Genomic DNA, 13,784 nt, shown 5'->3' with positions numbered 1-13,784 from the left:
TCTTGGGCTGAATTAGTTGGGTCGACCAGTCCTACACAAATGAAAATTGTTAAGAGATTAAATCCATTTTTAAATGATTTCCCTTTTTCTTTTCCAGAGACATAGGTATCCACAACTATTTTCTGAAGAGCTTAGAGAGCTCTTTAGAACTTAACACCACAAAAAGAGAACACCAACCTTAAATGTAAGATGTTTTTCCTGTCATTCTAACGAGGTTCTAGTTGTACCTAATTTGGAACCCCTGATGCTAACTTGGAGGTACGATAAATCTATATGATGTATTTACTTTTTCCATGCGGACTGATGTGTTATTTTTTTATTTCATAAAGAATATATAAAAAGCACAAAAAAGTCAAATGTAAGTGTGATTTGTTTGAGTGTACAGGTATCACCTTTTGCTGTGGGTACTGTTCCAAAGAGGAATAAATGTTTGCTTGTCCAAATATGTCAAAAAGGTTAACAATCACCATTATCTGTTCACATGACTGTAAATGTGTAAAAGCCTTGTGAAAGAATAAGAAATGCTTCTGCTCTCTGTCTTAGTTTTAAAGGAAGAAGTGGAAGGACACACAGGCATTTTTCTCCACTTTTTTTTAACTCCAACATGTGGCTCAGATCTAGGCAGTGGAGAATTTTTCCTTGCCTCCAACTGCTGTTGTTAAAATATACAATTCTGAACATGATCACTGTGTTAAACAAACCAGACATAAAAGTACATAGTTTTTAAAAATCAATAGCATTGTATAAATTAAACATCATTTTTTTCAACTGTGCAAGTGTTCGTGAGCACCAGTAGTCTTTCTAAACTTGCAAGCCAGCACGTACCAATACAAAACTAACCTGGACAAATTTTCACAGTATGGAAATATTTTCTTTACAGAAGACACCAATACCCCAAAAAGATCATTTAAAAAAGCTGATAACCATGAAAAACCCAGTGACACACTGCAAGAAATTGAAATCTACAATAAGACATGGTTAATAAAAACACAGTTACAACAGTTGGAATTCATACATCTTGCAAACCTGCTGGAAAATAATGGCAAGATATTAAAGTTTTTTTTGTTTGGCAATAAATTAGACTAACTTTCCCTGACAGTGAAAGCTTTCCTCTATGTCTGGCTTTGAAAGTAGAGGAGTTTGCGGAGGAAGTTAAAGGAACCAGGCATTTGCTTGTAGAGCCCTTTTGCAGAGTTTTGAGAGACTTCATTGTTAACCTGGAAATGAGCACAGTCAATAATTAGATTTGTCTCTGTGTCAAAAAGGGCCCCAGATACTTTTGCCAATATAGTAAGAGAAGCTCACCATCATCAACATTGTCACCAGGTCATCGGTGGGAGCATTTTCCTCAAGAATACGGTCCAGTGTCTCCACGTACCAGGAGCCCGACTGGGTGTCTCTCCAGGAAACGTAACCTGTATTTGTCACATTATCAAAGAGGCTTCAGGACACACATCTAGCAAGTCAAGGCTGTCAGTAATTTTGAATTTAATCTGAAAGACCATGATATCAATCGGCGCAAGCAAATATGCATGAATGCAATATGTGCATTCAGTTCCACACACCGGGGAAAGTAGAGTAGGACACCAGGATGTCACTCGGGGTTGGCAGAGTGGCTCGGGCATCCGGTTCATCGGACATGCTCAGTGAGTCACTGCTGGATGACATTGGAATGGCGTCTGTCTGGTCGTCTTCTCCTCTAATGGATGGTGGAGCCTCATCAGGGGACACCTCAAAGCCTGTGTCTCTTTCACCTCAAGGGCAAAAATAAATGTGTCCCTATTAGACCACTTAAAATGCTTTTCTCACTTTCATACGCAGTGCCTTGAGTTACTGAACAGTGTTAGCTACCTCCTCCACAGGCCTGGATGAAGAAGAGTTTAGGTTTGCCTTGTAAAGAAGGGCAATGCTGGCCATTGAGGTAGTTTGTAATGTGCTGAACTGGGACATGCTGTCCGTCCACACCATAAACAGCACCAGGAAAGCGGTTGTGACTCACCTACAATAAGAAATATAAACACACATGGTTTCACATGTCACCTTGATCAGAGTTTGAGTAGATCAGAGAAAGTGGTCTGGTAAGATTTTAATAAGTATCAGTGGATGGAACACAGGTCAAGTTAGCTAAAGGTGATGTAACAGCTTTTATTGCTCACACTATCAATGTGGGGTGGGAAGAAATAAAAAAAGCAGAGGGCACATTTTACCTCAGTCCCATGAGACAGCATGATAACCACACAGCAGTCACACTGTGAATGATCCTTCTTAGACAACGCTGACAGTGCATGCTTGATTTGCTGAAATGTGGAGATAACTGTTAGCATTGCAATCCGACATGTAGCTTCAGACAACAGCAGCGGAAGAAATGATTCTTACTCTTTGTTTCAGGTTTGTCTTGACTTCTACAGTAAAGTTGAGTGCCTTGAATCTTCTCTCCAGCTTGTCACAGTCTATGTTGGACCCGCTGCGATTGTTCAGCTCGCACTCAGGTTCAAACTCCACATTGTTTATAATGAGGCAATGACCACATGGGCTGGCATCCATTTTATAGCTCTGACACACACAGACACACACACAGGAAGAAAAGCGGCATGGTGATGAGGTTTAACAATTCACACTGACATGGTTTAAAAGTAACACTGACTGCAACGTGGTTGATAAGTTAAGGGTACTTACTTGAATACTATCCCGTCTGACTCTGCCTTGTGGCCTTGATCTCATGCTCTCCTCAGGCACTGTGGCATACGCATCAATATATGTTTAGCATCAAAGAACTTATAATGTTGCCATCAATTTAAATGAATTGCATAGCTCACATGGACTGGGAGTAGTACTGGGCTTCTGTACTGGATAGACAGGGACAGTATATTTGCTCTGCTTATCGACATCCATTGGAGGGGCTGTTCAAGAAACAAAGAGAGCATATATATAAACATATATGTATATATACACACAAAAAATTAGGCCACAGTACTCATAGCATCAAGGATGGAATGTAACTAGTTACATTTGCTCAAGTACTGTACTTAACTACAGATTTGAGGGAGGGAAATATTGTCCTGTAGCGTTACTTAGTTTACACATTAGGATTTTCTGCAAAGAAAATATATAAAGGGAAAAATGTGGTGTATTGATATAAACAATCCAAAAGTTTGAAGCTGAAACAAATAGACAACCAATCAATTGGTCAATTGACAGAATATTGGCAACTATTTTGGTAATCATTTAGAAGACCTCTGATTACACTTTCCACTGTTTCACAGCCAAAAAATGCATTGAATGGACAAAAAAAATCTGCAAACGAATCCACCATGAAAACAATGCAAATAATAGCTGCAGTTGGATACAAAACAGTTCAAAACGAACACAGTCCTGCTTTTACATTAACCCATGAATAATAATAGTTTAATAACGTGAAAGAGATAATAGTATAACATTCACAGTGGACATCTTTGTACAATGAGTACTTTTAATACTTCTGAGTATATTTTGAATAATACATTTACTCAAGCAGCATTTAGTGGAGGACCTTTCTTTGTAACTTTACAGTGAGGTATGAATACTTTTATTTATTTCCTCCATCACTGCAAATTATAAGACTTACAAGTGACTGTGAGAATGTGCGTGTCTTTCGGACAGTAATAAGACTCATTAGATATACCACAGCATGCACTCACAAAGCGGGAGCGGCTGGACAGCAGGGCGGACAACCTGAGTTGGGGCTACAGGTTGCAGATGAACCGATGGAGCTCCACTCTGCAGGATCTCAGCCAGACTGTGCTGACCAGTCTCGGTGAGGCACTGGAGAAATAATGGGAAAGCCCGACTCCCGCGGGTTTCTAGGTCCCGGACTAGTTGTCTGGCCTGGTCTCGTCTGGTCCCGGAGCTCTGAGAGGAGACACAGTCACAGGTAAGAGTGTTTTCTTTGGACCCCAAACCTAAAGCTCGTTTCTGTGACCTACCTGTATCTCATCGATCATGTCTTGGGTGAAAACTCCCTTTTCAAGAAGGCCGTCATAGAGTTTAGATGGATCCAAGTCTCTCACCAGATTGCTCCGGTTGCTCTGAAGAACCCTTTTGTGTCTTTCCTCCATCGTCCATTTAGTGTGACGAACACAGAAGTATCATAAAAAGATCTAAATAACAATTTTTGGTGTGATTACAGAGTCGTACCGTGTCCTAAAATGTGCTCCTCTTCATCTGTAAAGGTGAATCGATAATTTGTACGGGTATTAGGAGTGTTTTTGTACAGTTGCACTAGCTATTTCCTTATTTACATCAGCGTCGCCTGTGATTGGTCCACTGAGAGAGAAAAAAAACAAGGTGCGTTTGATTCGATTTTCTGCGCGTCGCTTTCACGCGGTTCGCGGGCGACAAAACATTAACACAAAAAAACGCGACTCGACAAACATTAAACCGAACGCACAAAACCAAACGAAACTGTCCCATAATACTCCATCTCCCAAAATGACTTTCAACACGGGGCGCCTCCCCCTTCACTTTTGCTTCACGGCAGCAGGTTGTCAGCTCGCCCTGTGGAGGAGCTGTGGGATGCTTCTGAACACACCCTTTACATTTTGCTGTCGTTTTCACATCAGCTTAAGCAGCGACGAGGAGCCGGAGAAGAGTAAAGCTTCCACCAAATATGTGGCGTAATAGCGGCTGACCGTCTGCTTCAGGTGACTGGGAGCGTTGAGCTGTTGCGTTGAGACAGCTGTAGCCACTGTAGCACCGCCACTACTCTAATAGAAATAATACTGCTTTTATCATTAAGGAACAACGTTAATGCCACAGTCAAGTAACACGGTCTGCTGCTCTGTAATACCTAGCTTCTGTAGTTAGCATGCTGTAATGCCATGTTCAGCACATGTAAGCAGCCTTAGCTGCCCTCACCATTTCTTCCCTTCATTTCAAGGCTAACACCGTCGTGGAGGGAAAGCTGTCACAAATGATCTTTTACAAATTTGCACAGATTTTATTTCACATGTGAAGGTCCTGACTGTAGCCTAATGGTTGTAGGTGTTCTGATGCGTTAAAGGTAACTGTGATGGCAGGGTCAAAGATGTCTGTGCCACTGGCTGCAGTGGTGCTCCTCTATGTGCTGCTGGCAGAATCAACCCATGGCGGGCCTGAGATGGACCCATACAAGATATTAGGAGTAACCAGGAGTGCAAGCCAGGCCGAGATCAAGAAGGTCTACAAGCGTCTTGCAAAAGAATGGTAAATATTTTCACATGACACCAACTTGATGTTATAACCCTTACTGAGATTGTAACTAATGAGGATCTTCTTCTCAAGGCATCCTGACAAAAACAAAAATCCAGGTGCTGAAGACATGTTTATCAAGATTACTAAATCTTATGAGGTTAGTCATTTTTGTGTACATTGTAGAGTGTGCATATGTGGTGCTAAACTTGTGGTATCGTGTGAAATTGGTAGACAAATCTCATCATACAGTATACAACATAAATTAGTACATAAATGAAAATTTAATTGCCTCTCAATAATTACTTTATAAGTTGATAATCAGAATTTTTCTCTTACAAACATTTTTTAAAACCGCTTTAGAATGACTATATTGAAAACACAAGCCAAGTTAGAAACTCAATGCAACGAGCATATGGACCTGTAGTCACTGACACATAAGTTACAAAACCTGCGATCACTGAAACCCAAATGTTGTACTGCTGTGATTTCCAATTTGTCTAAATGCATGAACATGGTTTTAAAATGACCTGTTAACACCAAAACTTCCTCAGTTTTGGAGCAATGGGATGTGTCTATCCGCATGTCTCCACCATAGCTTCACATGGAAAAGAGATGGCAGAGGATTAAAAATTAAACTTTGTGACTTCACAGAGATGGACGAAAAATACAGGAACATCTGTGACCAACCAAAAATCATTTGAAAGTTGAAGCAGTAATCAGGAGGCATAGAACAAGTCATAGCGCCACTAATCAGAGCTGCAGTGGTAGTCCTCCTAAAATGATGCCATGGACATGGACTTACACAATTTACCTCTGTAAAACAGACAGGCAGGTGCTTCAGACTCGTTACATCTAAGTCTTATTAATGGAAATAAGTGGTTTTGTAACAGCTCAGTCAGTTGCTCATTGTAGAAGACAAAAAGAAGTGTGTAACATCAACCTCTAATGGTTGGTGTCCAAGAAAAAAAAAATCTTGCTGTTTAGCACAAAACTGCAATATGAAACTTTGCTAAAGAACAAGAAAAGAAACCTGGTGAATATTAGGAGCATGCTGTATGGTGAGAGAAAACCAAAGACCAAAATAAGCACTGACAAGATGATTTGCAGTCTGCAGAATATTGACAGAAGAGGATGAAGAGCATGATAACCAACCAAAACACACTGCCAACATCACAGTTTCTAAAAATAAAAGTCACACAATGGCCTGGCCCAGTCTGTTGCATAACTTTAATCTATAGAACATCTTAAGGGTATTTTATAAAGAAACACAGAGCAACACAACACATTCAGCATGTCCTTGAAAAATAGCAGAATATCTCTCCAGAAATTTGTGGAACACTGATGTCTTCTATGCTGAGGATTGACTGTTTCATCAGATACAAGGTCAACATACAAAGTACTAAAGTAATAAAAGATTTTAAGTAATGAAAGGTGTTCTGACTGTTGTTGCATTGAGTTCCTACTGTGGATCCTGTATTTTTGATATAGTAAAATCTAAGATGTCAGTTTTAAATTTTACACAAGGGCTAATGCTATACTGTTGAACTTACAAGTAATACAGTCACTGTTATGCAATTTTGAATCATTCAACATTTAAGTGATTTTCCTCTAACATCTGTAGTATATTGTATGTGCATGAGAAGAACAGATATTTCATACTGATATTTGTTCTACCCCAAATCTAGATCCTATCCAGTGAGGACAAACGTGCCAATTTTGACCGTTATGGGCAGACTGATGACACACAGCCATATGGAAATGGTCGCTATGGCCATCGCCACGACAGCTTTTACTTCGATGAGTCCTTCTTCAACTTTCCTTTCAATAGCAAGAATCACAGAGACTTTGCTGACAGCAAATACACACTTCACTTTAACCAGTATGTCAGTGATGTGGTGCCAGAAAGCTACAAGAGACCGTACCTGATAAAGATTACCTCTGACTGGTGTTTCAGCTGCATTCATATCGAGCCTGTATGGAAGGAGGTGGTGCAGGAGATGGAGAGTCTAGGTTTGGAACCAACCTATAAATTATCCAAATTTACCAGCAGTGCTGCCCTCTTTGAAATTGAACAGGGCGAATTTAAAAGATTGATGTGTGTTTGTGGATATCCTATCTTTGCAGGTGTTGGAATAGGTGTGGTGGATGTTGGCTATGAGAGACGGTTAGCTAACCACCTCGGCGCTCACCGCACCCCATCAATTCTTGGAGTCATCAATGGAAAGGTGACGTTTTTCCATTATGCTGTAGCAAAGGAGCACCTAAGACAGTTTGTAGAAGACCTTCTTCCGCAAAGACTTGTGGAACGGGTAAATGTCCGCATGCCTTGTAATAAACATGGTACTAACCATATTATTTAACATGAAAAAACAGATTCATTATGGATCCACTAGTTTTGCTGCATTCATCAAAATGAATCAAACTTTTTGCATTTCCATATCAGGTGACCGACAAGAATGACTTGCAGTTCTTGAACAGCTGGCACGAGCTCAACAAGCCACATGTACTTCTGTTTGACCAAGTGCCTGCAGTTCCTCTGCTATACAAAGTAGGTTCTTGCTTTGCCATTTTTCATCTTAAATGTACCTCAGTTGCCACAAAAGATAATTTCATCACCACTGCAGACAGGTCAGTCTTTCATCTTTCTGTGTCCATAGTTGACAGCTTTTGCTTATAAGGACTACTTGCAGTTTGGCTATGTGGACCAGGGCCTTTCAGAGACTGCCAATCTGCAGAAACAGTTTAATATTAACACTTATGCTCCGACTATGCTGGTCTTCAAAGAGAACATTGACAAGCCGGCTGACATTATACAGGTAAATACAAGAAATATGCTTTCCGTGCAAGTAGAGAAGTTCAATTTTTTCTGCCACTTGCTATTTTCACAGTGACCTTGTTGCACAAATGTTCATTGGAATGTCTCCTCACTCTTTTTTCTCTACAGGCTAAAGGAATGAAGAAGCAAATTATTGATGAGTTCATGGCAAACAATAAGTTTCTGCTTGCACCACGGCTGGTCAATCAGAAGCTCTTTGATGAGCTGTGCCCTGTCAAACAGTTCCACAGACGTAGAAAGTAAGCGAGCCTAAACCTCTACCATCTGTTCACTCCTGATAAAACTAAATCACATTGTGTTCATTCATTTATTGTAATTTCCACATGTCATTTACAGAATTTTAGGCTATGTAACCTTTCTAATTTACTCCAGTGTCTTTCCTTCTCTTAGGTATTGTGTCCTGCTGATCACAGGGGATGAAGAGACCTTTTCGTTTGGGAACCAGGCATTTCTTTCATTTGCTTCTACCAACACCAAGGAAGTTGTGAGGTTTGCCTATGTATACCAACGGCTACAGCAACAACTTTGCGATATCCTCATGCAGAACAAGGATAGTGCACAGTCACCACCACAGGTACATCCGCATAAGTCCAATAATAAAGCTGCTTGTCCCCGTAATGTAGCATATTGAATGTAAAAATTCACTTTTTCCCACTTGCACTGTGAAGTTTTAGTTGTCACATCACAAATTTGTTACCATTAAAGGATTAAAGGTTCTGTGTTCAACATTCAGAACCACTGAACACCAGCATCTCTGATCAAAACAAAGGAACCCCCCCGACTTTCATTTACAACCAGAAAAGTTGTGTACACGAGAAACAGCAAAAAATAATACAGCCACAACCATTATCCCACACTAGACTATTTAAGACGTTGAGTTGTTGTCAACTTGAGTAATGCTATCTTCATCTGTATCCTTTTCTGTACTGATGTCTGTTCCACTTTGGTTAGACATACATTGGAAACAGACAAACACAGCCAAATTAAGTGGATCTGGTCCACTTGTGGGACAGTCTGGAGTGGATTTATGTGGGGAAACAGGCACACAGAGACTGCAGTAGTGCAGACATGGACAGAAACATGCAAAAACAGCAACAGAAACTCTTACGCTGAGATTAAGTGAAAAGAATGCAAATGAACAAAGTACCCACTACAAAATCCACTGTTTTTATATTCTTTAGATTTTCATTACACCAGGTAAACGCTGGACTGTGCCTTCACTTTTATTTGCCATCTGAGAGGTCCTTCTTGGTCTGTTGATAAGCGCAGTGAGGGCCACCAGTTTCAAAGGACGGGATTCACATGCACAGCAGGACTAACTGCCAAAACATAGAGTAAAACCCAGAAATAACCCACTGAAAGGGTGTGACTTCATTAACTCTTAAGGATGCCTTTACTCCATTATATCTTGATATGGCAGAGAGCTGTTTGCTGCCTTATTGCTGTTTTTAAGTTAAGAAATCTTGGATATAGCAGCACCTTCAAGTTATTGGTAATCTATTCATTTATTTTTTTTATGAGTCATCTTTGCCACCTTTTGTTCAGATGTGTCTGGTTGTATTTGAAGGTTGTCATCCTTGAGCGGCGTAATGCTGCAGGGAAAGCTTTGTTTAAGCCAGTTACTGCCTGGAACGGCAGTGTGGAAGACAAGCAGCGTCTTGTGGAGGAGCTGGAGCGTCTTCAGAAGGACCCGTCCATCCTCATCCATGATGCTATGCTGCCCGAACTCAACAACGAATTTGCATCTGTAAGTTTGGTTGGAGTAAAAAATGTGCTATAAGCGTTGCAGCTATTGCAGTAACCCAGTTTCTTAACCAGTCCTGCTGCTAAGCGTTGTTAATGCTCTCATTCTGTAGATGTTTATAATCCGATGGATCTATGCATCTTATGATTACCTCTCTGAAGTCATTGATGATATTCTGCATAACAACTGGTAGGTACAAGTTAATTTTCATTTACGAATCAGTTAAAAAGTTAAAAGTTTTGCTGAGAGGTACTGCGACAGTACTTACTTTGCAAGCAGACTTTCTTCCAGCTATTGAGCCTTGAGATGTTTGCTTTCTGCTTTGCAGGCGTGAGATGATGCCTCTTCTGTCCCTTATCTTCTCTGCTTTGTTCATCTTGTTTGGAACTGTGGTCATTCAGGCTTTTAGGTTGGTTGACTGACCATTCACGTGCTTGAAGTCACAATATGACTCAATACAAAGAAGAAATGTCGTCAGTATTTCTCTCCTATGCCTATGCATGTCCTTTGTGTTTTCAGTGATTCAAGTGAAGACAAACAGACTAAACCAAAGGCAAAAGATGGAACGAAAGCAGAGAATGGATCTTCAGGGTCTGTCACTACTTCAAGGCAAGAAAACATTTATGTTTTGAACACTGTTTGAAAAGCTTTACCATCATGTTTTTAAGCTTTGTGTTTTTGGTGGTGATTTTAGTCGGCCTCCCAAGAAGAATTTTGTGGAGGTGACAGAGCTGACAGACATCACCTACATGAGCAACCTGGTGAAGCTGAGGCCAGGACACATGAACATAGTTCTGGTACTCACTGATGCCTCCAAGAACATCCTCCTTAGCAAGTTTGCCAAAGAGGTCTACTCCTTTACAGGGTAAACTAAACATTCTCAGTGGAATAAGTAAAGTCTATGGTATGATTCATGGATACCTCATCACATTTATTCTTGTCAACACTCTCCTAGGAGCCTGACGTTGCATTTTTCCTTCCTGAATATTGACAAGCACAGTGAGTGGATGAGCACTCTGCTGGAATATGCCCAGGACACCATGCAGATTGATGCTGATGAGGATGATGGGGGAAACCGCAAGATAGACTATACCGGCTACGTGCTGGCACTTAATGGCCACAAAAAGTATCTGTGTCTGTTTAAGCCTGTCTACACGGGGGAAGACCTTGACAGCAAGTCATCTGAGGATGAAGGGGGCGCTTCAGGAGGCAGGTCAAGGTCCAGTTCCCGTGACGACCACCCACCACGCAAATCCAATCGATCCCGCAGCCTATCCACCCTGCAGATCCACCACAAACTGGACCGTCTGGGGCTGTGGATGGAAAGGCTCATGGAAGGCACTTTGCCTCGCTACTACATCCCAGCCTGGCCAGGGCTAGAGAAGATCACCCCTAGCAAATAGATTAAGGGGGAAGGACTTAGTATTTATCTACTGTCACATAAAAATGGCTTCATTCATCAAGAACGTTAAGTTATAGCTACCTTTTTTGTACTTAAGATATTTCATCGGCAAAGATATGGTTTAAGTGGGGTCAATTTTCCAAACTTGGCCTTCATCCAGCAACTTTGGGACAGATCCTTTAGCATACCTCTTACATTCATGGCATGGTGTTTCAGACTGCTGTTAGTCCTTTTTTATTTTGAGGCAAATGCTGCTGAAGAGCCTTGTGGAAAAAAATCACTGCAGCCACCTGTACTCTCCTGCGTTTATGGGCATCAGTCAGACAGGATAACAGCTTTAGTCAGTTTATGATCTGTTACATATTGGAACCCCATAATATGTGATCTGAAAAGCAACAATTGAAGACCGAATGAAAAGACATAAGGAGATTTTGAATTAGATAGATTTGAGAAGAATAGTGCACATTTTCACAATCTCTCTAAGAAGACATTCACAGTGTTTTCCTCAGTTGTATATATGAAAAGTGCCACAAATAGTAGAGAAACAAACTAAATAGAGAGAGCAGAGAGATGTTTAGTCAGTGCTTGGCCTTTATACTGCTAGCCAATTTGGATGTGAAATGGTAGTGAATACTGGATTGTAGATCTCAGAAAGTTACAAAAATGGTTGACAAGGGTTTCAAAAGCAACTCAACAATCCAACAGGCCGATTGGACAGAATATAAAGCCTTCATTGATGAATACTGTGAATAGAGATGCATGAAACTAACATTAAATGTCTTTGCCTTTTTATGCATCTCAGCTCAGTTTTTGTTATAGATTGTGTCTCCTAAATTCTGACTCACTTGTGCAATATAGCATACTGTTGTTATGACAATGGCTTTTACCCTGGACCTCAAGGCTTATGAGTTGTGACTGATAAATTCTAGGACTGCATCTATATAAAGCAAAAACTGTACCTGATCTCCATTTTGCTCTTATCAATTTTGATGTAGTTACCCTTTGCAGCAATACACTGCTCCCACACAACTCACGAGAAGTCCTGCTCTGTCCTGTTGGAGGAGAAACAAGTCACAAGGAGCCAAATCTGGCAGGAAGGTCAGATGGAGAGTGAAGACTGTGTTGTAATGGCCAAAAAACCTCAATGTTTTTATTGCACTGTGAGCAGGCACACTTAGGCACATGCCACAATGAAAGTAATTTGCAATAAATATTCTTCAGACGCTTTAGGACCTTTCTGCTGGGCTCTGTCTGATGTACCTTCTTTAGTTTTGAGGACAGTGGTCTCTTTCACTGAAGGCTGCTGTTTGGTCTCTGGGTCATAGTCGTAGACTCAACCTTCATCACCAGTGATAATCCTTGATGTAAAGTTTGAGGGCTATGGTGGAATTTCACATCCGCACATACAAGTGGTCAGAACAGGACTTCCAGAGAACATTTTTATTGCGACAGGAGTGCTGGTAGTGGTGTATCACAGTGCAGGAAAACTACTTCAAAGGGATTTCAGACAATTTTAAATAAGGTACAGTGTTTTATTAACAGGTGCAGTCTCAAAACCTTTGCATTGCAACTCGTAGTCCACGTTCTTCCTTCTTCATGTCATTGCATCGAAAAAAATATTTTGTTTGTTACATGGAAACTGTTGGGGTTGTGGTTTAAAATGTACTTCATAGCAAACAAGAATTATTTAGTAGCTTGGGTCTGTTCAACAACATTAGCCAGTAGCTTTATGTAGCAAACATAATGAACAGGCTGCCCATTTCACCCTCTGAATGTTTTCCAAATGACCGCAACTGACTGATGTGTCGTCTGAACTTTTGTTAACACCTCAAAGTGGAACTTAGTGTATGCTTGCTTGATGAATTAATTTATTTTATTTATACGGAGCATAAAAAATGCCATTAATATAATTTTATTGGTACTAAATTATGTAAATACTGCACATAATCTTGTTATCTCTAGGACCTGTAATTTGAAGAGTATGTCATTAGAAAGATATACATTATTGAAAAACTAGATCTAATTTTTTTTTGGTTTTTAGTTTTCTTCTTTTAATTGGTGTAAGTATGATGCCTGCTACTGTACGATGTTTGAGTTGTCCTTCAATAGTGCAGTTATCTTCTTGTTGGTTGTAATAAAATGTTTTTGTTTATTATTAAAACAGAACTGGAATTGTAGAATTTACCGTCATTACCATCTTATTTAGCGAGGCAGCTTCTAACTCGGCAACTGACGAGAAATACCTTTGGTGTCATAAGGTGTCACTTCAGTTAGATCACATTCAATCAAGCTTTATTTTTATGGCACCTTTGACAGCTTTGTGCAGCTCAAGATGTTTCACAGAACTACTTCGATTTGTTCTCAGTTCCTCAGGCAGACTGTTCCAGTGGCCTGGAGCATACACACTAAAAGCTGCCTCGTCAAACATTTCCATTCTGCATGGAAAAGAAAGAAATGCACACAAATCATAAAGGTAAAGCACAGCAGTGTTCGTTGCTTTTTGCAGTTTTCTGGCCTTTTGCAAACATCTTTTCAACAGCGCTTCCTCCTACCTATTACTGAATACCACTAAATATTTTTCTTTAATATTAGAT

At 40.3% G+C, this 13,784-nt stretch overlaps 2 protein-coding genes across 5 annotated transcripts; one reads left to right on the top strand and one right to left on the bottom strand.

Annotated features, from left to right (window-relative positions):
- Positions 1–574: 574 nt before the first annotated feature.
- casp9 (caspase 9, apoptosis-related cysteine peptidase) lies at positions 575–4,482 on the bottom strand. Its single transcript, XM_055012624.1, has 10 exons — positions 3,963–4,482; positions 3,678–3,888; positions 2,817–2,900; positions 2,677–2,735; positions 2,377–2,553; positions 2,208–2,297; positions 1,852–1,999; positions 1,566–1,754; positions 1,306–1,415; positions 575–1,217 (listed from the first exon to the last, which is right to left on the bottom strand). Exons 1-10 carry the CDS (start codon positions 4,092–4,094, stop codon positions 1,113–1,115), a joined length of 1,305 nt encoding a protein of 434 aa, XP_054868599.1. The 5' UTR covers positions 4,095–4,482; the 3' UTR covers positions 575–1,112.
- On the top strand, positions 3,753–13,370 carry LOC111572541 (dnaJ homolog subfamily C member 16). 4 transcript variants are annotated; one of them, XM_055012620.1, is made up of 15 exons: positions 3,753–3,910; positions 5,055–5,220; positions 5,299–5,365; positions 6,894–7,218; positions 7,333–7,517; positions 7,652–7,756; positions 7,866–8,024; positions 8,153–8,283; positions 8,435–8,618; positions 9,612–9,791; positions 9,901–9,977; positions 10,117–10,197; positions 10,308–10,397; positions 10,483–10,653; positions 10,744–13,370. In XM_055012620.1, exons 2-15 carry the CDS (start codon positions 5,063–5,065, stop codon positions 11,189–11,191), a joined length of 2,361 nt encoding a protein of 786 aa, XP_054868595.1. In that variant the 5' UTR covers positions 3,753–3,910; positions 5,055–5,062; the 3' UTR covers positions 11,192–13,370. The 4 variants fall into 4 exon arrangements, with proteins under 4 accessions (XP_054868595.1, XP_023132015.2, XP_035806881.2 ...); XM_023276247.3 differs by lacking the exon at positions 3,753–3,910 and adding an exon at positions 4,527–4,679 and having other exon boundaries at positions 5,039–5,220; XM_035950988.2 differs by lacking the exon at positions 3,753–3,910 and adding an exon at positions 4,530–4,679 and having other exon boundaries at positions 5,020–5,220.
- Positions 13,371–13,784: the final 414 nt, after the last annotated feature.

Source organism: Amphiprion ocellaris, chromosome 8 (genome assembly GCF_022539595.1).
Source record: "Amphiprion ocellaris isolate individual 3 ecotype Okinawa chromosome 8, ASM2253959v1, whole genome shotgun sequence".
NCBI lineage: Eukaryota > Metazoa > Chordata > Actinopteri > Pomacentridae > Amphiprion > Amphiprion ocellaris.
Note: the sequence above shows the minus strand (reverse complement) of the source record. Positions and strands in the feature narration are given on the sequence as shown.